General features: G+C 48.8%; 1 protein-coding gene and 1 non-coding gene across 2 annotated transcripts in view; both read right to left on the minus strand.

The window, feature by feature from the left end:
* The window catches only part of MIDEAS (mitotic deacetylase associated SANT domain protein), a 45,375-nt gene that overhangs the window by 9,051 nt on the left and 8,932 nt on the right, over positions 1-27,392 (minus strand). Inside the window, exons 2-7 of the mRNA XM_049770322.1 lie at positions 13,044-14,731; positions 10,940-11,239; positions 4,147-4,492; positions 1,793-1,859; positions 1,291-1,433; positions 1,085-1,188 (exon numbers count right to left, since the gene is read on the minus strand). Coding sequence (XP_049626279.1) covers positions 1,085-1,188; positions 1,291-1,433; positions 1,793-1,859; positions 4,147-4,492; positions 10,940-11,239; positions 13,044-14,516 — 2,433 coding nt within the window. The 5' untranslated portion in view covers positions 14,517-14,731. The remainder of the gene's footprint in view (positions 1-1,084; positions 1,189-1,290; positions 1,434-1,792; positions 1,860-4,146; positions 4,493-10,939; positions 11,240-13,043; positions 14,732-27,392) is intronic.
* On the minus strand, positions 22,926-23,055 carry LOC126005016 (small nucleolar RNA SNORA22). The gene has a single exon (XR_007494203.1). It is a non-coding gene; the product is annotated as a small nucleolar RNA SNORA22 (small nucleolar RNA).

Here is a 27,392-nt window from a genome sequence, read left to right on the forward strand (position 1 = left end):
TCCAGCTCCTGTGCTCTCATTCTTGTCCCCCTGAATAGTTGAGGGGCAAGTGGTTTGGCAGGAGTGGGCTGCCTAGTGGCCAGCCTACATGCCTCCTAAAGCAGTCACCTCAGTGACAGGCTATCTGAGAAGGGGTCCCAACTGGGCCAGAACCAGGCACTGGGGTAGCAATGTCTAGAGCAGAGGGTTCCCAAACTTTTTTTTTTTTTTTTTGGTTTTTGGGCCACACCAGGTTACTCCTGGCTGTCTGCTCAGAAATAGCTCCTGGCAGGCACGGGGGACCCTATGGGACACCGGGATTCGAACCAACCACCTTTGGTCCTGGATCGGCTGCTTGCAAGGCAAATGCCGCTGTGCTATCTCTTCGGGCCCTCCCAAACTTATTTGACGATATGTCAATTTGACCTATCGTCAAATAAGCATCACCCACTGTGAGAAACTCTGGACAGAAAGCTTCTTAAACTGAGGGTCACAGCTCCACATGGATAACTGAAGTTGTGTATGGGTGTCTGTGTGTGTGTGTGTGTGTGTGTGTGTGTGTGTGTGTGTGTGTATGCAAGCACACATGTACAAACAAACAAAACTAAAGAAAAATCTTTAAAATGTGTCTTAACATAAATGTCTTTAAGATTCATTATCAGGGATGGAGTGCTAATATAGCAGCTTGGGTGCTTGCCTTGAATGCAGCTGGCCAGGGTTCGATCGACAGCATGATCACTGAGTGCAGAGCCAGGGACCCAAGCATCACCAAGAATGGCCCCAAACCCCAAAATATTAAGTATAAGTACATGTATGGCTTGTATATCTACCCTGTATATATAATATATGCCTGTATTTTTATATCCAAGTACATATACACACACCTCTCTCTTTTATATGCCTATATAACCAGTCCATATCAGGTGAAAAGGGGTCACAAGAAGACAAAATTTAAAAAGCCTGCACTAGAGATTGGAATTAGGAGTCCCTTGGGTCAAGCCACTGTACCCTTTGCCTAGGCCAGACTGCCTGTTGGAATCCAGCCTAGGCTGCTCAGACCTCCCAGAAGCCACCCCCCCCACTTCACCAGGGGGCGCTGTCTCACCAGGATGTTTCCCCGGGACTCATGTAGATAGTGGAGAGCCAGCTCCTGATTGGTACCAGCGCCAGGGAAAATGCTGGAGCAGGCAGCAGTCAGCAAATTTTCAACTGGATTGGAGAAGAGAAAAGAAATGAGTTTCAGGGCTGAGCTGACTGGGGTGAGATAGACACCAGCTCACCTTCTGGCACTGTCCCAGGCCCTCCTCTCACCTTGCCTCTGTTTCTCCCGGCTGCTCTCCAGCTCTTCCCATGGCTGCCACACCAAGTCTGCCTTGTGGGGGTCATTGGCTGCCAGGGCCCGGTCCCTCATGGGGGGGATTTCTGCTTGGAAGCGGGAGCCCACGTTGATCCGCCTGCAAGGAGTGGAAAGGGCCAGGAGTGAGAGGGCTGCAGGGCTGGGACAGGGGCTGTGGTGGTGCTGAGCTCAACCTGGTATTGGTTACATGTAGTGGGAGAATCTGGGGACCTGAGGACAGCCGGGTGCTAACCCGAAATGCAAGGGCCAGCGCCTGGGAAGGAGAAATTCATGATCCAGAGGTTTTCTTGGAAAAGAAGCTGCCAGTTCTCTGAGGCAAAATTGGTCCTTTCACTTTCGGCGACTGACACCCAGAAGCAGGGTGGGGACAGAAGACTTAGGGCAACCCAGCTCCCAAGCCATGCCAAATCCCACTGGCCACCCTCACCCCTGGGACTGAGGTAGGGGTGCACTTACGGCTCGATGCTCACTGGGGTGGCCTCCCCCATCACAGAGAGGACAGGTGGGGTGACTTCAGCACTATCTGTGGAACAAAGAACAGGTTAGCAGAGGTACCCCTCTATCTTACAGCAAGACACCCCATCTTGCCACCCCCCCCCCCACCAAAACCTAATTGGTTTGTGTGTAAAAGAGTGACAGAAATTGGGGCCGGAGAGATAACACAGTGGTAAGGCGTTTGCCCTGCAAGCAGCCGATCCAGGACGAACAGTGGTTCGAATCCCGGCATCCCATATGGTCCCCGTGCCTGCCAGGAGCTATTTCTGAGTGCAGAGCCAGAAGTAACTTCTGAGCACTGCCAAGTGTGACCCAAAACAAAACAAAACAAAAAAGAATGACAGAGAGGGACCGGCCACATTGGACAGCAGACCCAGAGCCTGGCATCTGTAAGGCCTCACAGGGAAGGTCTATCTTTTCATACCTGGGAGATGGCAGGGTCTCTGTACATGAGAGGAGTGCGTGGAAGCATATAGAGCCTTGCACACAAGAAATATTAGCATCTAGTCACCACCATCCTGACCCCCACACTAGGGAATCAAGGAAGCCACTGAATGGTGAGCACTCTAATAAGAGGCCAAAATGAGCAAAGGGGGCAAAGAGAATCATTGTTTCATAATTGTCTTGGCATTTCCTTGCTGGATTCTCAGCCTTGGTTTCCTTCCCGAGTGAATCTTTTGTTTTGATGCTTTGCTGGTGCCTCGCTCAGCTCCTGTCTCCACCCCCACCCTAGTTAGCTTTCTCCCACTGCAGTGTCAGGCATAGAATTCAGGGCCCCATACGTGGAGACATATACTCCACCAATGAACTGGCCCTGAGCTCTTGTTTAGTTTGGAGCCACACCTGAGATTACTTCTGGCTCTGAACTCCAGGAGTATACCAGGTAGTGTTGGGGACCATATGCAGCTCAAGAATTTGGTTGGGCTGCATGCAAAGCAAAGGCCTAATACCCCTGTTACTACCTTTGTGGCCCTCTTGGTCCACAAACAAAATCTCTTCTGTCTCCCCTCTGCATGGTAGTGGGTAAAACCTGAGCTCTGCCCAGACATTTGGGCGGCTTCATCCCTCTCTGCCTCCCACCTAACTTTGTGGTTCACCTGCACAAGCCCACCTCCACCCAAACCCCTTGGGCGTGGCCCTCATTCTCCCTGCCCAGACCTACCTGCAGAGCTGCCTACCTACCTTTGCAAGGCCCAGCGAGCACCCTTCCCCTTTCCACCCTGGCTCTGGCCCCACCCTCTCCTGAATGCTTTCCTCACCTCAGGCTAGAAGCAGGCAGCAACTGCTGCTCTGCCTGGCTCTGGACATCTGGGCTGCAGGGGAGAAGCCTACTCTGCCCAGAACCTCTACCTCCAGGCTTTCAGGTCCTAGACAGGAATGCTGCAACACAGCCTCTCCCAGTGGCTCTCCAAGGCTTCCAGGCTGCAGGAGTGAGTGACCCTGATTTCTTTAGATCAGACCAGTGTCCTGTGCAAGCCATAAACCCTTACAGGAGCCCATTCAAGACTTCACACCTCAGTGCTTGATAAACAAGCATGGGTGACTGACCTCTTTTCTGCTCAGTCTGGACTCCACAGTGGATTGTACCTGCATAATGCAGGCAGGGTGCGAAGCCTGGAACCTTCCAGGAGAGGTGGGAGGGCCTACGGCTGGCTAGTTCCAGGTAGACCATTTCTTGCCCGTGGACACCAGGGGGCACTAGAAAGCTGTGCCCCAGATGAGGGGATCAGAGGTTAAAGGCCATATACTATGAGGGGTGATGCCTATTTCTACTGAGTCTCTTCACCCACCTGAGAAAAGATTACCCCAGTTTTAAGAGAAAATGGATCCTCTTGAGGGGGTGGACATTTTTCAGCAATTCACCACCCAGGCTAGCCAAAATGTCTGTCCTTGGGCAAAATAACTGCTTAAGAGATCCAGGAGACTTGGTCTGCCACATATTAAGAGCAAACATGAGGCTTTAAATGCTTTCCATGTGTTTCTGAACTTTACCACAATCCTGTGAGCGAGCTAATAGCTTGAACTGTAGGAAACAGCTATTTATGGAGCTAAAATTAGTTGTGTGTCGGCTAGCGTACTTATATACTCCATTAAATACCAAACAAACAATGGCCCAGGAAATTAAAATGACCTGCATGCAATGTGGAGCTGCTAGTAAATGGTAGAACTGGGATTGGAACCCCCAATGCTTTGGGGTGGCCACCTCCTGCTACCCCAGAGATCAGTGGCCTCTCCCCCCACTGCTAGCATAGCCCCCCCATAGGATTGTGCCACACCCAACCCTTGCACCCCAAGTGGCAGAGGGGTTCACTCACTGGAGCGGAGCAGAGTGCGATGGGCACTCTTTGGTGTGATGGGTGGAGGGGCCGGGATGGTGCTGGTGGACAGGATGGCATTGAAATAGAGGCCGGAGCCTTCCCGCACTGGGCTGAGGATGGGGGGCGGCGTGTAAGGGGGCAGTTCAAAGCTCCGCTCTGAGGGGTGGTCGGCGAGACGGACAGGAGAACGCAGGTGGCTCTGGTAGGGGGTGATGTTGGAGTAGACCGGAGGGGCGATGAAGGTGCCCGCCTTGGTGGGGATAATCAAGGGCTCGGGCCGAGGTCTCTGCTTTGGCTTCCGCACTGAAGGTTCCCCTTCCAGCTTGGCACTCATGTCCTCAGCCTGGGGAAGGAGACAAGAAGAGGCCTCGCTCAGCCTCCAGGTGCTGGAAACTGAGGGGGTCTCACTTTTACCCACCTACCCACCCACCTCCCCAGCAACTTGCAAAGGGGTTCAGAACCCAAAGTCTTCCTCTTCTTCAGGACTGGTGTTGGCACAATGCTTCTGTTGAGGGCCAGAGAAGAATCCAGGCTTGGTGGGTCCCTAGTAGTTTCTAATACATATTTTTCTTTCCATCAATATCTTTGCCCCTTCCCCCCACCTTAAAGAAAATAATCCTTGGAGGAGCTAAAAAAAAAAAAAAAAAAAAACCTCAGGGCTGGAGCGGTGGTGCAGTGGTAGGGCATTTGCCTTGCCAGGAGCGATTTCTAAGCCCATAACCAGGCCCAAAAAACAAACAAAAAACTCTTGTTAGGCCTGGATTTCGCCCACAGGACAGCAGTAAAGCAAGGGCCTAGCTTCTAAACTGTAAAAGTTAAAAAAAGTAAAGGACCGAGCTTCTAAACTGCTAATGATATGGAGTGATATGACTGACTATGGCTTGCTTGCTTGCGCAGGCACACACACACACACACACACACACACACACACACACACACACACACACACATTTTGGCTTCTGAAAGCAAAATGACCAACATTTAATTCAAAATCATCTGTGTAATAAATCTGAGGCATTTCTCGGTGGAAAGGGGGTGAAAATTAGAAAATGCTGAGGGACCCCGTGGGTAGGGTCAGAGAATGGAGAAGTGGAAATTGTAGGCTCTGGGTGAGAGGGCTTGGACTAGGATCCATCTCTTTCACAGCCCCTCTGAAATTATTACGCCTTTCCACTCACTATTTTTTTTTTTTTTTGGTTATTGTTTTGGCTTTTGGGCCACAGACGCGCAGGAGTTACTCCTGGCTCTGCACTCAGGAATTACTCTTGAGGTGCTTGGTGTTATCCCATATGGGATAACAGATATTAGAAAACAAATCAACAAGCTCCCATTAATAAAAGTATCAGTATAAACTTTAAGCAATGTGTGCTAAAACGATGCAATAAAATAAAGGCATGGCTGAGAATTCCATTAAATAACTAGAAACTCTAAAATAGAACCATATTTGGGGCTTGCCTTGCTCACACTGACACCACATATGCACCCCACCCCAACAAGCACCACTAGGAATGATTCCTGGGTGCAGAGTCAGGAATAACCCCTGAGTGATGCTGGGTGTGGTGCAACAATAAAAATAAAATAGAACCAAATTAGGTAATTGGAAAATAAGCAATTAAAAATAGGAACTTGATCCATGGGCTTCATTTTTTTTAATTTATTATTTGGCTTTTGGGTCACACCTGGAGGTTCTCCAGGGATACTCCTCGCTCTTCACTCTGAAATTGCTCCTGGGGACCCAAGAGATAGAACAATGCTTGCCTTGCAAGAAGCCGATCCAGGATGGATGGTGGCTCAAATCCTGGCATCCCATATGGTCCCCCGTGCCTGCCTGGAGCGATTTCTGCGTGCAGAGTCAGGAGTAACCCCTGAGTGCCGCCAAGTGTGACCCTCACCACCACCACCAAAAAAAGAAATCACTTGTGACAGGCTCTGGGGACCACATGAGATGCCAGAGATCGAACCCGGGTCAGCCACATGCAAGGCAAGCACCCTACTGCTATGCTAATGCTTCAGCTCCCATGGGCTTAATTTATTAACCATAGTTAGGTACAAGTAATAGCAAAAGTGGGGTTGGAAAAATAGTTCAGCAGACAAGGCACTTGCCTTGCATGCTGTCAAACAGTTTGATCCCTGCCTGGCAACTCATACGGTCCCCAGAGCTCTGCCAGGAGTGATACCTGAGCACTGTGTTGGCAATAAGCCCTAAGCACCACTGCATGAGTTCCCCAAATCAAGAACAAACAAAAAGGGCCCGGAGAGATAGCACAGCGGCATTTGCCTTGCAAGCAGCCGATCCAGGACCAAAGGTGTTTGGTTTGAATCCCGGTGTCCCATATGGTCCCCCGTGCCTGCCAGGAGCTATTTCTGAGCAGACAGCCAGGAGTAACCCCTGAGCACCGCTGGGTGTGGCCCAATAAACAAAACAAAAAAAAAAAAAGAACAAACAAAAAGTAATAGCAAAACTGCTGGAGAGAAAAAAAATGGTCCTTTCCCTTGCAATTCAAAAACTAAGATAACAAGTTACCTTACAATTCAAAGGAGCAGTAATAAGGTTTATAGTTGCAACAATGCAGGTACAAAGGAAGCCTGAAGAGAAGGGAATATCTTTAGAAAATAACTACCAATATGCACTGATGCTCTACCCAGCAAAGGTCTCATTCCAAAATGAAGAAGAAATAAAAACACTTCTCAGACCTAAAACAAAACAAAACAAAACTCATCGCTAGTGCTCACCCTCAAAGAAATATTAAGGGGTGATCTTCAAGAGACAGATAACTGAAATGAAACACAAACTTGAAGAACCGAAATGAAAAGCAACAAAAGTGGCAAGTAGTTAGTCCCTGGCACAGCAAACAACAACAAAAACAACCACACACATAAAAAAGGTAAGTACTTATGTAAATCTAGAATGAATAGCAACCAAACAATGCTATAATGTTCTTTAAATGTTAAAATATAAAGAATGAAAATGCATGTGCATAACTCTAGTTAGATAGAAATTGGAGTTTTAAGAAGCCAGAGAAATAGCACAGCAGTTAGTTCATTTGCCTTGTACTCAGCCAATCAGAGTTCGATCACTGACAACCCATATCATCCTAAAACCACCAGGAGTAATTCCTGAGTGCAAAACTATATGTAAGTAAGCCTGAGTTTGGTCCAAAAATAAAACAAAACCAAAAAGAGGAAGTTTAAAAAAATATTAGAGTTTAGGTGTTCTAGAATTCTGCTTTGTCCTGAAAGAAGTCAAGTACTAATTTATATTAAATTTCAATAAACCAAAAATACATCTTTTGATCTAGTAGCCTTCTCAGCTAGACAATTCACTAAATACATGCTACCTTCTCTCCAATGTATCTTGAATGGTACCATTTTTCAGAGGACTGAGAAAATAGTCACACAAATCTCCTCTTGCAGATGCTAGACCTCTCATAGAAATCCAGATTTTAAAAATAAATAAAAAGGCTGGAGAAATAGTACAGCAGGTAAGATCTTTTACCTTGCACATTGCCAACCCGGGTTTGATCCCTGGCATCGTGTATGGTTCCCCAAGCCCACCAGGAGTGATTCCTGAGAGCGGATTCAGGAATAACCCCAGGAATAACCTGGATTATTGCCTGGTATGACTCAAAAACAAAACAAAAATTTAAAAATAAATAATAGAGCTGAGAGATGGAGAGATGACTGTAAGGTTAAGAGTTCCAGGCTGAATCCTGGACTTTGGGAAATTATCTTTGAGCATTACTCAATAGGGTCCCAACCTCCTTCCAACCTCACAAGGAAAAAATAAATAAAAGATATGTTTTTTAAAAAGCTAAGTGGAGGGGCCGGAAAGATAGCATGGAGGCAGGGCGTTTGTCTTGCAAGCAGAAGGATGGTAGTTCAAATCCCAGCATCCCATATGGTCACCCGTGCCTGCCAGGAACGATTTCTGAGCGTAAAGCCAGGAGTAACCCCTGAGCGCTGCTGGGTGGGCCAAAAAAAAGCTAAGTGGAATCAATAAAGAAGAATAATATATAAGTCACTAATAAATTAATAAAGAGAAGGAAAGGGAATAACCAATCCAATCCATCCAAAGGACTGAAAAATAGAGAGGCTCAGGATAAGGAGTCATAGAAAATCCACTTTGGGGGGCTGAAGCAGTGACGCAAGCTTTAGTAAGGCATCTGCCTCGCATGCACTAGCCCAAGACGGGACAGCGTTTGATCCCCCGGCGTCCCATATGGTCCCCCAAGCCAGAAATGATTTCTGAGCGCATAGCCAGGAGTAACTCCTGAGCATCACCAGGTGTGGCCCAAAAACAAAAACAAAAATAAAAAAGAAAGAAAAGCCACTTTGGGTAAGCAGAAAGCAAAAAGCACGTATGGCAAAGTCAAACCCAAGCATAATAACTATAATGACTGTAAGCTATCAGTGTTCCAAAGAAAAGACGAAGGTTGTTAGATAGGATACTAACAACTTCCTTTTAGATGCCACTTGGAAAGAAAGAAAGAAAGAAAGAAAGAAAGAAAGAAGGAAGGAAGGAAGGAAGGAAGGAAGGAAGGAAGGAAGGAAGGAAGGAAGGAAGGAAGGAAGGAAGGAAGGAAGGAAGGAAGGAAGGAAGGAAGGAAGGAAGGAAGGAAGGAAGGAAGGAAGGAAGGAAGGAAGGAAGGAAGGGAGAAAGAGAGAGAAAGAAAGAAAGAAAGAAAGAAAGAAAGAAAGAAAGAAAGAAAGAAAGAAAGAAAGAAAGAAAGAAAGAAAGAAAGAAAGAAAGAAAGAAAGAAAGAAAGAAAGAAAGAGGGAGGGAGGGAGAGAGAGAAAGAGAGAAAGAAAGAAAGAAAGAAAGAAAGGAAGGAAGGAAGGAAGGAAGGAAGGAAGGAAGGAAGGAAGGAAGGAAGGAAGGAAGGAAGGAAGGAAGGAAGGAAGGAAGGAAGGAAGGAAGGAAGGAAGGAAGGAAGGAAAGAAAGAAAGAAAGAAAGAAAGAAAGAAAGAAAGAAAGAAAGAAAGAAAGAAAGAAAGAAAGAAAGAAAGAAAGAAAGAAAGAAAGAAAGAAAGAAAGAAAGAAAGAAAGAAAGAAAGAAAGAAAAAGAAAAAGAAAAGACACAGAGGAAAGATACACATTCTAACACCTCCATCTCCATTTCCACACTAGCCACAAGAAATCTAAATGGTTTTTTGTTTGGTTGGTTTTTTTTTTTTTTTTTTTTGGTTTTGGGGCCACATCTGGTGATGCTCAGGCATTACTCCTGGCTCTACGCCAGAAATCATTCCTGGCACGAAGGACCAGACGGGACACCAGGGAATTGAACCTCGGTCTGTCCTAGGTCAGCCGTGTGCAAGGCAAATACCCTACTGTTGCGTAATTGCTCCAGCCCCAAAATATCTAAATGTTGACAGAGTAACACTAGAAGAAAAATAAGGCCAAAGGAGATCCTCAGGTTATGACACAAGTTGGCACATGAGCCCACTCCTCACCATTACATGCCAACCATCAATACTAGTGTGACAATTATCTTATTTTATTATCTTTTATTATATTATTTTTAAATATTTTATTATATTATTATCTTATTTTTTAAAGAGGCAAAGTCATTTCTAAATAAAAATTTAAACATCTCAGAATGAGGGGCCGGCGAGGTGGCGCTAGAGGTAAGGTGTCTGCCTTGCAAGCACTAGCCAAGGAAGGACTGTGGTTCGATCCCCGGGCATCCCTTATGGTCCCCCCAAGCCAGGGGCAATTTCTGAGCACTTGGCTAGGAGTAACCCCTGAGCATCAAACGGGTGTGGCCCGAAAAAACAAAACAAAACAAAATCTCAGAATGATAAAAATGACTAACTCAGATCTAAAATAATATACAGGGGCTAGAGAAATAGTACAGCAGGTAAAGGGGCTTGCCTTGTATGTAGCAGACCAGGGTTCGATAAACAGTAATTAAAAATAGGAACTTGATCCATGGGCTTAATTTATTTATTTTTTGGTTTTTGGGCCACATCTGTAGGTGGTTACTCCTGGCTCTGTGCTCAGAAATTGTTCCTGGCAGGCTCGGGTGACCATATGGGATGACCTGGGGATTGAACCAGGGTTGGCCGTGTGCAAGCAAATGCTCTACTGATATGCTATTGGTCCCTGAATCATTTTGTAAAAAGAGAATATACAAAAGGTATAGTAGGGGTTAGGAGAATGCTCAAAGGGCTGGAGTGAATGTCTCATTTATGCAAGGCCCCTAGTTTACTATCAGCCACTGCCTATTCCTCAACTACCCCCATCACTAAGTATACCCTTGGTGATCAGAACATAGCCCAGCCAAAACCTAAAAGTTAAACAGAACCACAGCTGACCCAGCTGGCCCAGGTTTGCTGAACACTGCTTGGGAGGGAGGCCTTTTTGCTTCTTGGAAATAAACACAATTTAAAAAAAAATGCACAGAAATGTGGAAAGCAAATACTGGCAGCACTGAAAGAAACAGATTAAAGCTCAATCTGAGTGGGGCATTCCAACAGGAACAAGTTTGTGCTAGCAAATCAAACACGCCTGCCTCCCAGTCAGTACCTGAACCATACTAGGGCCCATCCAAGTCTGATAACCTGAGGGACCAGGGTTAGGGCACTTGCCTTGCATGTGATTGACCCCAATTCAATTCTGGGCACCACCAGAGGAGTCCAACACCTCCCCACTGTACCCTGTTCCACCAAAACCAAAAAAAAAAAAAACCCTTGATAACTTGAAACCAAAGGGAAAGGAACACACACACACACACACACACACACACACACACACACACACACACACACACACACACACACAGCTGCTTACCTGAGCAGTGACATCAGCCCCGGGAATGCGCGTAGACCGCCGGCGGGTGACAATAACTGAGGGTTTATGTTCTGTGAGGTTTTGTTCGGGCCCCTTTCTGTTCTCCTCAACACTGCCAGTGTGGGCCAGCTCAGCTGGGTCTGCAGTCCGCACCGGCACAGATACCGGGATGATGAGTGGCACCATCCCGCTGTCCTCTCGGGATCGTTTGACAGGTAAGGCAGGCTCCGAATACTCCACTCCGCACGTGGTGGTGGAGGCCAGAACACCTTTCCACTTCTCCTCTGAGCCATTGGCATCCTGGAGAGACACAGGGACAGTTGAGAAGGTTCGGTCCCCATTGGCTACTCCAGGACCCATCTTCCCAATTGCTCCAGGGACTTAAGAAAACCATCAATAGTCCCAAAGGTCTCTGATGACCTGAGCTTTCCTTCCCTGACCACCTTTGATTTCCCACTTAGGCCTAAAGCCTCTTCTGCCAGATCTTCCAGGCTGGTCTGGAGTTGGGGATCTCAATACCACCTCAATTCACAGTGCCTTACACATGATTTCTCTGGCCTATAAAATGAGTGGCATGTAAAAAACTATTCAAAATATGTACCTGAACCAGAGAGATAGCATAGGGTGAAAAAAGGTGCTTTTCTTGCACATAGCCAACCCCAGTCTGATCCCCAGCACCACAGCCAAGCACAATTCCTAAGCATAGCACAAGGAGTAAACCCTGAGTACCACCAACCACTAGATGGGACCCCAAAATCTTTTTTAAAAATGATAAAAATAGGGCCCGGAGAGATAGCACAGCGGCATTTGCCTTGCAAGCAGCCGATCCAGGATCAAAGGTGGTTGGTTCAAATCCCGGTGTCCCATATGGTCCCCCGTGCCTGCCAGGAGCTATTTCTGAGCAGACAGCCAGGAGTAACCCCTGAACACTGCCGGGTGTGACCCAAAAACCAAAAAAAAAAAAAAAAGATAAAAATAAGACAATGGAATAGCTAGAGGAACAGGTGTTAGAGTGATAATAAAGTAGTTAGGGCTTTTGCCTTGCAAGCAACCAACCCTGTTCAATCCTTAGCACCCCATATAGTCCCTGGAGCCCCAGGAGTGATCTGAGTTCAGGAATAAACTCAGCATCACTGGGTTTGGCTACAACCCCCCCCCCAAAAAAAAATGAACAACATAATGCTGAAATAGTGTTGGGATGTGGCTCAGTGCATGAGCAAGACCCTGGGTTCAATACCTGGCATTATGGTCTCCCAAGCACCGCCAGGGGGATTCCCTGAGCACTGCTCAGTGTGGCCCATCAAAACACGCACCTGCAAAAGCAAGCATGGGACCTATGGCAAGATAAAGGAAATACTGTAATTTCCAGCCAGTGGAGAGAAATCAAGCTGTCTGCAGGCACAGGACAAATTCTGCAGTGTGCTTCATACAGCTTGGGGTCGGATGGGTTTCAGATCTCCTCCCACCCCAAGGGAAAAGCACTAGCTTTGGAATCAGATACAAGGGCTCCTGCACGGATCCCACATGGGGTGCAACTACTCTGGCTATGAAATGAAGATCAACCCATCTTGTGTCATCTGAATAGAATGTAATGATGCGTGCAAAAATCCAACTTCCGCATAGATGCCTGGTCCTGGTGCTCTCTTCTTTTCCATCATCCTCACTGTTTTTCTTTTAGATCAACTTTATTGCAGGCTAACAGCCAAGCAACAAAACACGCCTGCTTTAATTACAGCTCCATGCATTTGGATGAGGAAACTTGCCCATTTAGCCACTTCACATCTTTCCAGATACCAGATCTGAACATGGTAAGTAACCTCTCTGCCTACTCCCCAGCTTCAGGTCCTGCAGGAGCTGCCAGCCACAATCCTGATCCCCAACCCTGGCTGTGCACAAAAGACACATTCCCTCGGGTGAGGACCCACCTATGAAGAGACTGCGTGTGGGTGAGTTCAGAACTCCCTTGTGTGTGTGTGTGGGGGGGGGGGGGGCTTTTGTTTCTTCCTTAGGTTGTCAAAGCTACGCCTTTGGACTTGGAGTCTCCTGGCCCCCTCCCAGCCCTACCCACAGGTGCCCACATGCTTTCATGCCCTCTTCTTCTTACCTTGGAGTTCTGTAGTGAGGCCAGCTCCACTGCCTTCTGGGCCAGCGTCAGCAAGTTGGCCTCCTGGGATGCCCGGCGTCTTCTTCGGGTGCTATGGATCACCCCTCCCCGTAGCACCTGCCCAGAGGATGTGGCAGCAGCCCCCACACTCTCCTCCAGGCTCAGGGAGGGAGCCTCTTGCTCACGACCATTGGGGGGCATTCTCTCCCCATCTGCCAGCAGCTGTGCCTCCCTCACCTCCATGGGATGTCCCAGAGCTTCAGGATGGGGTGGGCCCAGTGGGCCAGGGGGAGGCTGCTGCGGGGGCCAGTGATGGAGGAACAGGTTGCTGGTAGGCTCATGCCCAGGCTGGGTGCTAGCCCCTTCCAGGGTGGTGGGAGGCAAGACCCCCTCCTTGGAGAGGCGACGGGAGCGGCGGGGAAAGGGCATGTGGCCCTGGGGCAGCGCGGGCTGAGGGGCCGCCTCTTGGAGCAGGGCCTTGCGCAGCTCCGGGTTCAAGTCAGGATTGGGGGCGAAGGGGTAGGCGGCCATACCATGGTGAGCAAGGTGGGGCTGCCCCAGGCCCGGCTGCAGCCCATAGTCCGGGGGCTGCTGCGAGGGAGGCTGCTGCAAAGAGTAATAGTTGTCAAATAGTTGCATCTGGGGAAGAGTTGCCTGCGGTGGTGGTGGTGGCGGCTGCTTCTGGGATGCAAATGCGGCCACTGGGTTGGGGGGCGTGGGGCCCTGCCTGAAGACCTGCCGGTTGGCCTGGTGGCCAAATGCCAGCTGGAAGGGCTGCAAGGGCAGGGTCTGGTTGGCCAGGGCCTGGTTGGAGGCCTTCTTGGCCATATGGTAGGAGTTGAGCGTCGCTGGGGGCTGCCCAACATCCAGCTGCAGCTTGGGGGTCATCAGGGGTCGCACCGAGTTGCCATATCGGTCCAGCTGCGGCACCCCAGTGCCCTTGTCCAGCTTGAGTGCCTCCTGGTGGCTGTAGTAGGCGGACATCCCCAGCCCGGGGTGCGGGCTCCCCTTGGGAGCACCATAGAGTGGCAGGCTATGACGACCCCAAGTTGCATGCGGTGGAGGCTGCCCCGGCTGCGGCTGCCAGGCACTGTCACTGATGCCCGCACCCCCTGCACGCTCCGGGGTCCTCCCCGGGGCCATCACTGAATTGGGCCATTTGACAGGTGCCACCTGCTGGGACAGCATGGCAGCCGTACTTCGCTCAGGCCCAGGCCCGTACACAGAGTTCAGCAAGCTCAGGCTGTTCGGAGGCAGTTCCACGGGCTGTGAGGCAGGCCCAGAGGCTCCTGGGGGCCCCTCGTGCCCAAAATAGGGCTCCTCCTTGACCCGGGAGGGTTGGGGCTGGATGGTGGGTGGTTGGGGGGCTGGCAGGGTTGGGGGCTGCTGCTCCTTGGAAGCTGCTTCTTGGTCCCCAAAGAGACAACGTTTTCGTCTATTCTGAGCCTTGGGCTGATGGGCCTGGAGGTTCATGGTGCGGCCAGTGGGGCTGAAGCACTGAGACCGAGGTCACCAGTGGGCCATTCCCTGGATGTGCTTGTCGACAGGTCCCGCCGGAAGGCAACGTGGAGGGCACAAGGTCGGAGATGCTTGGCGGATGATGGATGGGTCAGGTCAGGCCCAGGTTCTTCTTCTTGGACTCGCCTATTCTTCCCACGTCTTGGTGCTCCTGCTGCGGGCCCTGCAGCCTGCGGAGAGAAGGAGGGAGAGTCAGCCACAAGTCTCCCTGGTTCCCTGTGTCTGCACAATTGAGGGAAAAGGAACCCAATGGGGGCCCAAGTCAGTGGAGAGGCAGGAACTGGGGATCTTGGAAGAGCTTTAGGAAGGCAGAGGGCAACATCATTTCTGCATTCCTCCACCCACAGGGTCCCAACTAGTGCATTTAGTCACATCATTTATGCCCTGAACCACAATTCCCTCCCCCAAGGCCCAAGACTAGTGTGTTTAGTCACAGATCATCTGCCATGGGGGCCAAGATCAAGCCTGCCTCTTCACCCCCACTCCTCCATGTCTTTCTCATATGTAGGAGAGCCTGCAGCCCACAGGGCCCTGAGGTCCTCTGCCTGCCTATGAAGCCTCCCAACAGAAGCCGAGGAGTTTTATCCAGACAGTTTTATCCACCCCCAATACACAGAGAGAATCGGGGTCACTCCTTGACCCACCCATGCGGTCCCACCAGGATTCTCAGTAGGCCCAGGCCCTGTAGGGGTTCCCTGCATGGGGTTGGGTAAGGCAAGGCCCCAAGAGGCACGTCAGCCCAGCCCTTCCCTTGGGAGGAGCTGCTGGGTGCAGCCACTCTCCCCAAAACTTGCACAGAACCTGTTTGACAGCCCTGGCAGACTGGAGGCAGGCTGGAGCCTGGTAGCTGGTCAGTAGGCCCACCCTTCTCTGCCAGGGAGCTCCCAAATCCTGAGCAGAACAGGATCAGATCAGACAGCTGGATGGTGATAATATGGGGTTCATATCTCAGGATGAGCACCCTAATCATTTCTCCATGATAGCGTGTGACTAAAGGGCCGGTGGTGTTTCTGCATCTGTGTTCTAGCAATGATTTTAAACTAACAGGTGGCTCTGCTTAGTCTGAGAAATGTGTTCTTCTTTTCTCCTTTGTTTTTCCTTTGTAATGCCAAGGATGAGTGGAATGCAGCATGGAATCATATCCCCAGGCCAACACCAGTATTTTATAATCTACCTCTTTCTTTTTTCTTTGCCTTTTTATGTATTTATTTATTTTAGTTTTGGGGCCACATCTAGTGGGGCTCGAGATCTATACGCACATCTATGTTGGAGTTTGGGGATGGTATTCAGGGAACTATAGTCACCAGGGATTGAACCTGAAGAGCAAGTGCTCAGTCCACTGAGCTGTCTCTGGTCTCGGTATTTTATACTTTTTATGTGTGTGTATAACTTGCAATCATTGTGTTTGTTTTGCTGTCGTGCTTGGGGGCCATTCCCAGCTCTGTATTTAGGGGTTACTCACAGTGGTACTTGGGGGACCAAGGGCACAGGGCTAGACCCAGGCTTTGGGCAGCAAGCAGAGCCTGCATGTAGCCCTCAGAACCCTCTTCTGAGCCCTGTGCATGCACTTTTAAAGACTTTTTTCTTTTATTCTTTATGCCTTTGGTTTTGGGGTCACACCCAACTGTGCTCAGGGATCACACCTGGCAGGCTCAGGGGACCACATAAGGTGTTGGAGACCGAACCCCGGTCAACCACATGCAAGGACAGCTTTATATCCGTATAATATCTCTCTAGCCCCTTAAAAATTTTTTCTTTATTCAGTATAAAAATTTTCTTACGAGTTGGAAAATTTCTTTGGGAAAATTTCTTTGGGAAATAGGACTTTGGAAGACTTTGGGCTCAGGACATGCATGCTGAGGTCAGTGCAGGAATTCCCAAGAAAGCAGTGGACTCCAGAGGCAGGGGCTGGGCTGGGCTGAGCTGGGGGGGTGGGCGGGTGACTGGCTCCTCTCACTGATGTGGGCTGGGAGCTCTGGTATCAGAGCTATCGCCCCACCACAGGCTTCCGCAGATCTCCAGCCCTTCCCCTTCCCCAGTGAGTCACAGTGGCCCCTGCCTGCCTTTCACTTTCCCCCATACCAGAAGGGGAGGAACTTCCTCCTTCATTTCCTTCCTCCCATATGCGTCTCTCTGGCTTGCACCCCCTTTGTCTTCACTAGGGGAAGGTGGGGCAGGGAGAGACCAGAAGGACAACTATTCCACCCCTACCCCCCATGCAGGAAGGGGCGGAGGAAGCCTAACAGTGAGGACTGCGGATCAAAGAATCCACCTTTGAACAAAGTCCCTTTCACTCCCTTGAAAGCCATATTCTGTGATAGCCAACAACCTGATTTGGAGGAGATCCCTCCACCTCAAAGCCAGCTTCTATCCTGAAAAATGACCCTGAGAAAGGTTGGGAGATGCAGAAGGGGGCAGACAGAGCCAGCACAAGCCTGGGTAGGAGCCTACAGAAGAACAAGAAGAACACTCAAGGAACTGGAGAGATAGTACAGCTGTAGGGCATTTGCCTTGCACACAGCCAAATCCAGGACTGAGAGTGATTCGAATCCCAGCATCCCATATGGTCCCCCATGTCCGCCAGGAGCGATTTCTGAGCTCAGAGCCAGGCATAACCCGAGTGCCGCTGGGTATGACCCAAAAGCCAAAAAGAATAACTCCCAAGCAGTGTTATCTTCAGCAGGCCCTCAGCCCCCCAGAACTTACATGCACTCCCTACTCCAACAGTCCTGTATGAGGGAATTGAGGGTACTCAGCTCCCTGGGCCTGGAGGAAGGGAAGCCACAGGCTGTAGGTTCCCAAGGGGTGCAACTGAACCCTCCGTGCTGGGGGCGGGTCCAGATGAGGGTGAGTCTGCAAGGAGCCCCCAGCCCTGCTTTGCTCATCAACAGTGTCCACAGCAGGTCAGTGAGATAGTGCAGTAGGCAGGGGGCTTACCCTGAAACACCAACACTTGAGATTGAGCCACTCCTCCCCTCTCTGCCTCTGGTGGAAGCCAGATGTCCCCAAGGCCAAAGTTGAGTTGGGAGCATGCATGTGGCCATGTGATGGGCAGGAGGGTAGCAGTCAAGGTCATACTAAGGTATATCCAATGTGGAGATGGCGGGGGGAGTAGGGGAGGAAACTTTACCCCCACTCGTGGAGGCAAATACAATCCCTGGGCCCACAAACTGAGCTGGGAGGAGAGGGGTCAGATATCAGGGCTCACCCACCATACTGGACCCCAAAACAAAACCCAGCAAGTCCACATCTGCAGTCAGAGCACAGAAGAGGCCGGTGGGTTGGTGTATAAATTCCCCACCTGCACCCACAACTGCACCCCTACCCCCTCGCCACACTGCAGGTGAGATCCATTCATCCACAGTGTCACCTGAACAGACAGGTCCAAGCAGGCAGCCCCACTGCCCAGAACATCACTGCAGCCTCCTCTCCCTGCAGGACTACGCCACCTCCTCCAGGAAGTCTTCACCAGTCAGGAATGAGACAATCCAGTGGAATCCCATAAACCCCTGCTACAGGGCACAAGGCACGCTCAATGCTGGGACCTCTCTTTGTTTCCCTAGTGGACAGCAAATTCCACAAACAAAGCTGGCAGCACTGTGTCTTGGCACTCGGCTGGTATCTGCCTCTGAGGTTTTCTATGACAGCTGTGCCCAAGGTGAGGTAGAGCATGCCTGGACGGATCAGTCCTCACAGCGGCATTTCCACTCTGCTCCCATCCGGCCCCCATTTCCAGTCTCACCCAGAAACTCATCATGGATGCCCCTGATGCAGAATAAGGCGAAGAGGCCCTGTTTCCTAGCTGCATCTAATCCCAAACCAAACTAGACACGAATCCTCCCATCATTGGCTCCCAAGTTCCCCTGTGCCATACCCAAACTCAGCCCCACTAGAATTCCATTCCCTAGTGTCCCTAGGGGTCTCTCCAGGCTTCCCCATTCCTAAGGACTGCAGCTCAAGGATCTATTTGCTGTGTCCCCCTAGGGCTGGAAGAGACTAAAATCACAAGGAGTCTGACTAAGATGCCAGGATGATAGGGATATGTGTTAAGAGAGGTGCCTGACTAGCTCTGGGGTCCCAGCTCACAACCTGGAAAAAACTCTCTTGGGGACCTATGACCAAAGGAGTTTAGTTCACAGCCAGTCTGGGCAAATGCCCTGAATCTGCCATCTTGAGTCAGAGAGCATTGACCAAGCTCCAGAAAGCCATTCAAGATGTGTCTATGCCATCCTCTGCAATCTTCCTCTCTGACTAGGGATTCTCTCCCATTTCTCCAAACTCCTGATAGCAAAGTCCTGGGCAAAGTCCTGATAGCAAGGGCTCAGCAAGCCAGTTAGGAGAGAGATGGCAGTGAGGAAAGCCAGACTTCCTGGGGGACACTTCACTGGGAGTGACATCCCAGTGGCATCCCCAGTCCCAAGTCCCTGCATTACGACATGAAACTTTGCTCTGCTAGGTGGAGCCCAGCTGTAGGACAGGGGTCTAAACAATAAGCCAGTCAGGCTTAGAGAGTTTGGCCAGCAGTGCCAGCAGCTGTTGTCTGAACTTTAACTGTTAAAAAGCCAACATCGGGGGCCAGGAAGGTGGCACAGTGATAGAGTACTTCTTTTGTATAGTACCAATTCCTGGTACTATTTAAAAAAAAAAAAAAAAAAAGCCAGTGCTGGGGCTGTGGAGATAGCACAGACAGCTGAGGCTCAAAGGTAAAACAGGAGGCCCAAGTTCAAGCTTAATCCCTAGCACCATAATGTCAAGCACAGCAACGCTGGGGGCACCCCTCTCCCCCAAGAAAAATGCCAGGATTGAGATGTCTGAGTGGGCAGTCCTGTGTTTCTGTACCTGTGAGACTCAGTGTTTCACTCAGGTGTAGGCCTGCCCACCCAGTCCCATCCAGTATCTCCAAGAAGTCAGATCAACAACCAGGTCCAGGTCAGGGCCGGAGAAAAAGCACAGCAGTAGGGCCTTTGCCTTGCACATAGCCGAACCAGGACAGATGGTAGTTTGAATCCCAGCATCCCATGTGGTTTCCCAAGCCTGCCAGGAGCAATTTCTGAACACAGAGCTTGGAGTAAACCCTGAGCACCGCTGGGTGTGACTCAAAAACAAAAACAAAAAAAACAAAATAAAAGGTCAGGGTTTGGGGTGTACAAGTGAATGGAGAGTGTTCTCCCAAGCAAGGTCACCCTGGCAGATCTTGGGGGTCAAGACAATGCCAGGGCTGAAACTCAGGACCTCCATAGACCTGGCATGTGCCCTAGCACCTTAGTTCTTCCAGAACCAGACCAGGCCTGTTTCACAGGCTGGAGCAGAGGCAGAAAGAAAATGGAGTGTGAGGGGCATTAAGGAAAATTCTCTTTTGAGGGGGTGAGCAGTTTCTGCCTCCTGAGCAAAAGTTAGGAAAGATCCAGGTGGCCCAGGAAACTCCCCACAGGACTCTGGAAAAGGAAACTGGAGTTGGGTGTGAGGAGTCTGGAGTCAGTTCTGGCTGGTTTATGCAGAGGAGCAAATGTCCCTGCAGCCAGGTGCTTAAGGAAGTGAACCCTAGACAGGGACCCTGGATCCCTTCACAATTCTCTCATGCCACCAGAGGCTGTGCCAGCTCATCCTTCCTGGGCCAAGGGTTAGGTGGTCACTCATAGCTCCTCCCCTTTAAATTTTTGGGTTTGGGGACCAGAGCACAGCAGGTAGCACATTGCCAAACCAGGTTCAATCCCTGGCAACTCATATGCCAGCCAGGACTAACCCCTGAGCACCGCCAAGTATGGCCCAAAAGCCAAAAATATCTTTTGTTTCGTTTTTTGGGTCACACCCAGCGATACACCCAACAATGTGCACACCTTGTTCTGCTCTCAGGAACCACTCCTGGCAGTGCTTAGGAGATCAAACCTAGGTTGGCCATGTGCAAGGCAAGCAAGCCCCTAACCTGCTGTACTAGGCCTCCTCCCCTTAGGACAGCTGTCTCAGGCCCCTCACCTCCCCCAGATCCACTGAAGCCTCTCACTGCAGCACTTGCTGACCACTGGCTAAAGCCAGAATCTGGGAGACTTCAGCCCCTGCCTGCACTGATCTCCCTGTCTAGTGGGAGAAACATAAATGCACAAAGTGACTGGTGCAGGGCCTCAGTGTGCCCAGGGAGAATTGCCAGATGCTGAGCCTCTGCTGTGACTGTGCCCTCTGAGCTTCTCCCTTCCTTCAGAGCTTCCCTCTTCCAGGCAGCCCTCCTTTCTTCTTGCCTTTTTCTAAACTTTCAAGCTGTTAAGCTGAGGGATCATCTTGATCCTCCCAAAAACTGCTCCATTCTCTTCTGTTTCTGCACAGAAACGGGGAGAGTCAGAGCCAAGAAACCTGAGAACCATGAAAAGGGAGGGGAATGGTTGTTGAGGAATTCAGGAGCCAGGTCGGGGCCAGGAGGACCCAGAACCTAAGAAACACTGTTGTGGACCAGAGAAGTAGCAATTGCCTTGCAGGTGGCAAGTCTGGGTTCAGTCCCTGGCACCCTCTATGGTCCCCTAAGCCCAGCAGGAATAAGCCCTGAGCACCACCTGGTGTGGCCCCAAAACCAAAATATAAAGGGAGCTTGAGCAATATTACAGCAGGTAGGGTACATGCTTTTTTGCAGGTGGCAATCCCCAGTATCCCATATAGTCTTGTGAACTATGCCAGGACTAATTCCTGAGTTCAAAGGTAGGAGTAACTTCTAAGCACTGCCAGGTGTGGCCCAAAAAAAATAAAACAAATTCTGTAACCAGTAACTGTCATGTGATCTATCAGTCACATGCTCTGGGTCTCAAACAAGCGAGGCATATGTCCTATCCCTTGATTGCACCCCTGATACCCCTACAAAACTTCTAAGCTTCCCAGATTCCAGAGCAGTGCAGAGGCCTAGTTCCTGTAGTTTCCAAAACCCGTATTCAGCCGTCACTAAAGAAACTTACTGCTGGGGCCAGAGAGAGAGATAGTACAGTGAGTAAGGAGCTTGACTTGCACATGGCCAACCCAGATTTAATTCTTGGCATCCCATATGGTGCCCCAAGTCTGCCCAAGTAATCCTTGGGCACTGTCGGATGTGGTCCAAAACAAAGCAATAAGAAACACTCCCAGGGTGACAAGTTCATTCTACCACAGAGCCATATGGGGTCCCATGAAGTCCTGGTGGACCCTGTTAGCTCGGGCTAACAATAGCTTCCTATATCTATGATTCTGCTGAGTGCTTTCACTGACTAAGCACGATCTATCTGCCAGCACTTTAAGAAGAACATCACATCTAACATCTCATCCAATCCTCAACTTTGTCTCACTCTACACGCCAGGAACAGCACACTCAAAAATACCTATGAACAAAGACGGAGGGAGTAACAGGAGACGAAGACAAGACAGAAATCACGTAGCAGGAACCAGAAAGATAGTAGAGTATAGAGATGAGAGACAGTATAGTACGGTATAGTAGAGCGATAGTTCAAGTGGGCACTTGTCTTACACATGGCCAACCTGAATTCAATTCCCTGGCACCCCGTATGGTCCCCAGAGTACTGCCAGGACTGCTCTTTCTTTGAGCTAAGTCAGGAGGAACCCCTGAGCATCACTGGCTGTGGCCCAAAAAAACAAACCAAGAAAAAAATCATGTAGCAAATGGCAGGCATAAGCCCTCTCTTATTAATTATTTTAATTATATGTTTAATGATTTATTTACTTATTTTGGAGCACATCTGGAAGTGCTCAGGACTTATTCCTGGTTCTGCACTTAGAAATTATACCTAGCAGTACTCAGGGAACCATATGAGATGCTGGGGATCAAATTCGAATTAGCAGCACACAAAGTAAGTCCCACACACATTGTACTACTGCTCCAGTCCCATTAATAATTATTTTAATATAAATGAATTCAAGGATGTAACTCAGTGCAAGATACTTATTTGCCTGGTTAAGCCCCCATTCCGAGTCCAGGCATCAAACACACACACCCCACAAACAAGGAACCCCCTATAATTCAAGTAGATAAGGTTTTTCATTAACTACTTGATATTCAAAGATACAAGCTGAAAGTAAGAGAAAACCATTTTAAATTTTATTTAATTTTGTGGGAGGTTTTAAGTCACGCCCAATGGTGTTCAGGGGCTACTTCTGGCTCTGCACTCAGGAATCAATCACTCCTGGCAGGCTCTGGATCAGCCACGAGCAAGGCGAGTGCTCCCCCTGATGTACTAACTCTCCAGTCATAAAAAAGAAAAACATATGCCGTATAAATGGCAACCAAAGGACAGCATGAATGATTATATTATTATATTCATAGAGTACTAAAATATTGTTATATTAATATTAGTGAACATAGATTTTAGAACAAACACTTCTTTTTCCTTTTTCTTATAATGTGCTGATTTTTTGAATACACTTAAAAGGACAGTCCTTTCAATGCAGACGTAAAGATCAGACATTGCTTTAGCACAGAGTTAAAACCAAGGGAACCATCAAGGACACTTGGGTGTTCACTGTGCAATAGGACAAACAATCTTATTAGAGACTAAGAAGAATAATTAATTATGGTGAAGTATCCATTCATCAAGAGACTATAAGAATTTTAAACATACATGTAGCTGCAGCTGGAGAGATGATCAAAGGCTGGAGTAAATGCTCTGCCTTATGAGAGTTTTGGCACTTTGAGGGTAAAGGACAAACGAGCTGCCCCTAAGCAGAGCTTCACCGAGAGGGACCCCCAAGCATGGGGTCATAGGTAACACCTGAATAATGCCAGGTATGGACCCCAAAACAAAACAAAGAAATACCTAACAACAAAGGCCCCAAAAAATGAAGCAAAAATGATTAGACCTGAAGGAAAAAACAAACAATTAAACACAAGAATGTACAGAGCATTGACAGAGACTCAAATGTTCTAAAGCAGGGGGCTCAAACTCAGTTTTCCTGGGGGCCGCAGGAGGCAAAGTTGGGGTGAGGCAGGGCCGCATCAGGGATTTTGCTTAACGAATATTCACAATAAAAAATTGCATTAGGGCCCGGAGAGATAGCACAGCGGTGTTTGCCTTGCAAGCAGCTGATCCAGGACCAAAGGTGGTTGGTTCAAATCCCAGTGTCCCATATGGTCCCCCGTGCCTGCCAGGAGCTATTTCTGAGCAGATAGCCAGGAGTAACCCCTGAGCACCAACGGCTGTGGCCCAAAAACAAAAAACAAACAAAAAAAAATTGCATTAAACATTTGCATACCCTGAAGGGAACTGCTCGGGGTATGCGAATGTTTCATGTGATTTTTTTCTTACTAATGTGATTTTATTGTGATTATTCGGTAAGCGAATAATCGCAAATACTGCGATATTTGAAGGTCGGCCTCGGGCCACAAAATGTTGTATGGAGGGCAGCAAACGGCCCGTGAGCCTTGAGTTTGAGACCCCTGTTCTAAAGAGACATATGTAGGACATGACATGCAACAGCAGCAGAGTACATGTTCTTCTCGACAGCACATGGAACATTCTCTGAGAGAAAGGGCAAATTAAATCACCAAACAAGTCTCATTACCCTTCTGGGGGTTGGAGGCAGGAACTAGTAGGGTGCTTGCCTTGCACACAGCTAACCTGGATTTGGTCCTCCGCATCCATGTGGTACCCCAAGAACCCACTAGGAGCAAAGTCAGGAGTAATCTTTGAGCATTGTCAGGTGTAACCCCAAAATATATATATTTTGTTTGTTTTGATTTTGGTTTCTGGACCACACCCGGAGGCGCTCAGGGGTTCCTCCTGGCTCTGCACTCAGGAAATCATTCCTGGCAGGCTCAAAGGACCATATGGGATGCCAGGGATTGAAACCAGGTCCATCCCAGGTGGGCCACGTGCAAGACAAATGCCTTACCTCGGTGCTATCACTCTGGACTACAAAAAAAATATTTTTTTTCTTTTGGTAAGACAAGATAGATTTATTGAATGAAACTTGTTTATAAAGACCTGAGGGGAGAGAAAGACAATGCTTTCAAGAGAAAACATGGACTTCTCCAGAATGGAAAAAAGCAAACAACATAGTGACAAACAAATGAGATACGTGTTTAAGGGAGAACTGGTATGAAGAAGAAGCAAAGTATCATTAAAATTAAAGGGCTTTGGGGGCTGGAGCTATAGCACATTTGGTAAGGCATTTGCCTTGGATACGGCCACCCCGGGTTTATCCCTAGCAACCCAAATGGTTCCCTGAGCGTACCAAAAGTAACCCTTGTGAGTTGTCAGTGTAGCCCAAAAACAAAAATTAAAGGAGCTAAAATGTTTTATATAATAATGAGAATAAATCTGAATTAATAATGGTGAGGAAATATGGGAATTTACAGAAAGTTTAGGAGTAACTCATCAAGTTCTCACCATCCAGATTTCCCCTGAATCCCTTTCCTGAAGCCAGGATCTCAGGCTGCGTAAATGTCCATGGAGCCCTTTCCCATCACCATCCCCATTGGACATACATACACTGAAACCAACCCCAACTGTTGTTCCAGAATCTAAGCTACTCAGGGAGACCATGGATGTCACTCCATGCCTTTGCATGTGCTAGCCCCTGAGATCAACCCCCAGGACCACATGAAACAAAATATATAAACCTTGCTGGGGGCGGGGGGCAGAGAGATAGTATGGCATTTGCCTTGCACTCAGCCAACCCAAGAAAGATGATGGTTCGATTCCCAGCATCCCATATGATCCCCTCTGTCTGCCAAAAGCAATTTCTGATCACAGAGCCAGGAGTAACCCCTGAGCGCCGCCGGGTGTGACCCAAAAACCAAAAATAATAAATAAAATAATTAAAAAAAAACCTTGATGGGGAAGGGCAATGCCTTTGTCATGATAAGAGCCTGTCATGTGGCCCCACTTTGACTCTTAATCCCCAGAACCACATGATCCTTGGAGCAGAGTATTCTGGTGCAGTCCTGGTGTAGCCCAGGCACTATAGGGCATGGGCAGCCTCACATTTCAAGCACTTGCATTGACAGGCCCCCTCCCTAGACAATCCCACTCTGGACCAAGAAGAACCAGGAGGCTATTACTGAGACACTCCTCTACCCGCAAATTAAAATAATGCTGATGCCTCAGGCAGGCCACTGGGGAGGGCTTGAAGTCAAGGTAAAAGTCCCATCATCTCACAAAGGAGTCTGTCACAGCCACATCCATCAACTTAACCGGATTTGGTCCCTGACTACTGTTGGTTTTAATTATATACACATTCGGGGGCCCAAGAGGGGTAGGGCGTTTGCCTTGCACGCGACAAAACCGGGGATGGACCTGGGTTGGATCCCTGGCATTCCATATAATCCCCCAAGCCTGCCAGGAGTGATTTCTGAGCACAGAGCTAGGAGTAACACTGAACACTGGCGGGTATGGCCCAAAAACCAAAAAAAAAAAAAAAAAAAGGACACATCCAAAGATAATGAATGAGGGACTAAGTCAAGCCCTTTAAGATACTCCCCAGCATATGAACATTTAACATTTAACATTTAAACATTAAGGACACATCCAAAGATAATGAGGGACTAAGTCAAGCCCTTTAAGATACTCCCCAGCATATGAACATTTAAGTTTATATTTTATTTTTATTTTATTTTATTTTGGTTTTTGGGCCACACTCAATAGCACTCAGGTTTACTACTGGCTCTATACTTAGAAATCACTCCTGGCAGGGTCGGAGGACCATATAAGATGCCAGGGATGAAACCCAGGTTGACCAAAGGCAAGCAAACCCCTTATGGATATGCTATTGCTCAGCCTGTTTTGTTTTTTGTTGTTATATCCACCAGTGATCAGGGAACCACGTGGGGTGCTGGGGATTAAAGCCGATTAGTCATGTGCAAAGTTAGCACACTGCCTGCTGCACTGTTGTGCTCTGGCCTCTTGCACATTTTTGTTCTTGTTTGGTTTTTGGGTTTGAGGCCTGGTGATGTCTAAGGGTTACTCCTGGCTCGTTGCTCAGGGATCACTCCTGCAGACTCAAACATTTCTTGAGGGCTTACTGCCATATTAAACAAATGTAAACATCCAGCATTCTGCATGCATTTAATCCTCACAAGGTAGATACTTCCCCATTACTCAGTGAAGAAATGAAGACCTGAGAAGTCAAACCACTGGGTCCCAAAAGGATAGAGGCTGGCCAGAAACCCAGATTTCTGTAGACTCCCTAGGGCTCCAAGCACAAACAGCCTCCTGCTAGGGCAGCTCCCAGGTGTGCTCCCAGCCTCTCCAAGAGGCGCTGGATGCTCTGGAGTAGTGACATGTCAGCTCAGGGGTGAGAAGCTTTCTACAGCTAGAGGTGCTTCCCGGTCCCCATGCTCCACCCTACCAGCAGGCTCCAAACACACCCCAACGATTGGCCACAGCTCCTTAAATCTAGGGTTCAGAGAGACAGTACAGCAAGCAGGGGGTGCTGCCTGGAAGTCACTCAACCCCAATTCAATCCATGAACTCCATACCTTAGTGATCCCTGAGCACTACTGGGTGTGGACCCAAAACAAAACAAATAAAGTCCTGGGGCCAGAGTTAGTATAGGGGTAGGGCACTTGCCTTATATCAAACTGATCCTGGCTAGCTATCCGGCCCTGCAAAAGGTCCCCCATGCACCGCCAGGAGTGACCTCTGGCCCAGACCCAGAAGTAAGTCCTAAGCACTGACTGTAGCCAGCCACAAAGAAAATAAATAAACAAAGCTTTGACTGACCTCTGCTAGTCTCATGGCCTAGTCCCTATGGGACCATGACACATCCCTTCCTTAGTCACCCTGAAGCTGGGGGCCAAATCGGCCTAGTCCAGGCATACAACCCACCATTCGAATCTCCAAAGGTTTCTTCTCTGCACTAATTCAA

The sequence above is a fragment of the Suncus etruscus genome, chromosome 3 (genome assembly GCF_024139225.1).
Source record: "Suncus etruscus isolate mSunEtr1 chromosome 3, mSunEtr1.pri.cur, whole genome shotgun sequence".
Classification (NCBI taxonomy): Eukaryota; Metazoa; Chordata; class Mammalia; order Eulipotyphla; family Soricidae; genus Suncus; species Suncus etruscus.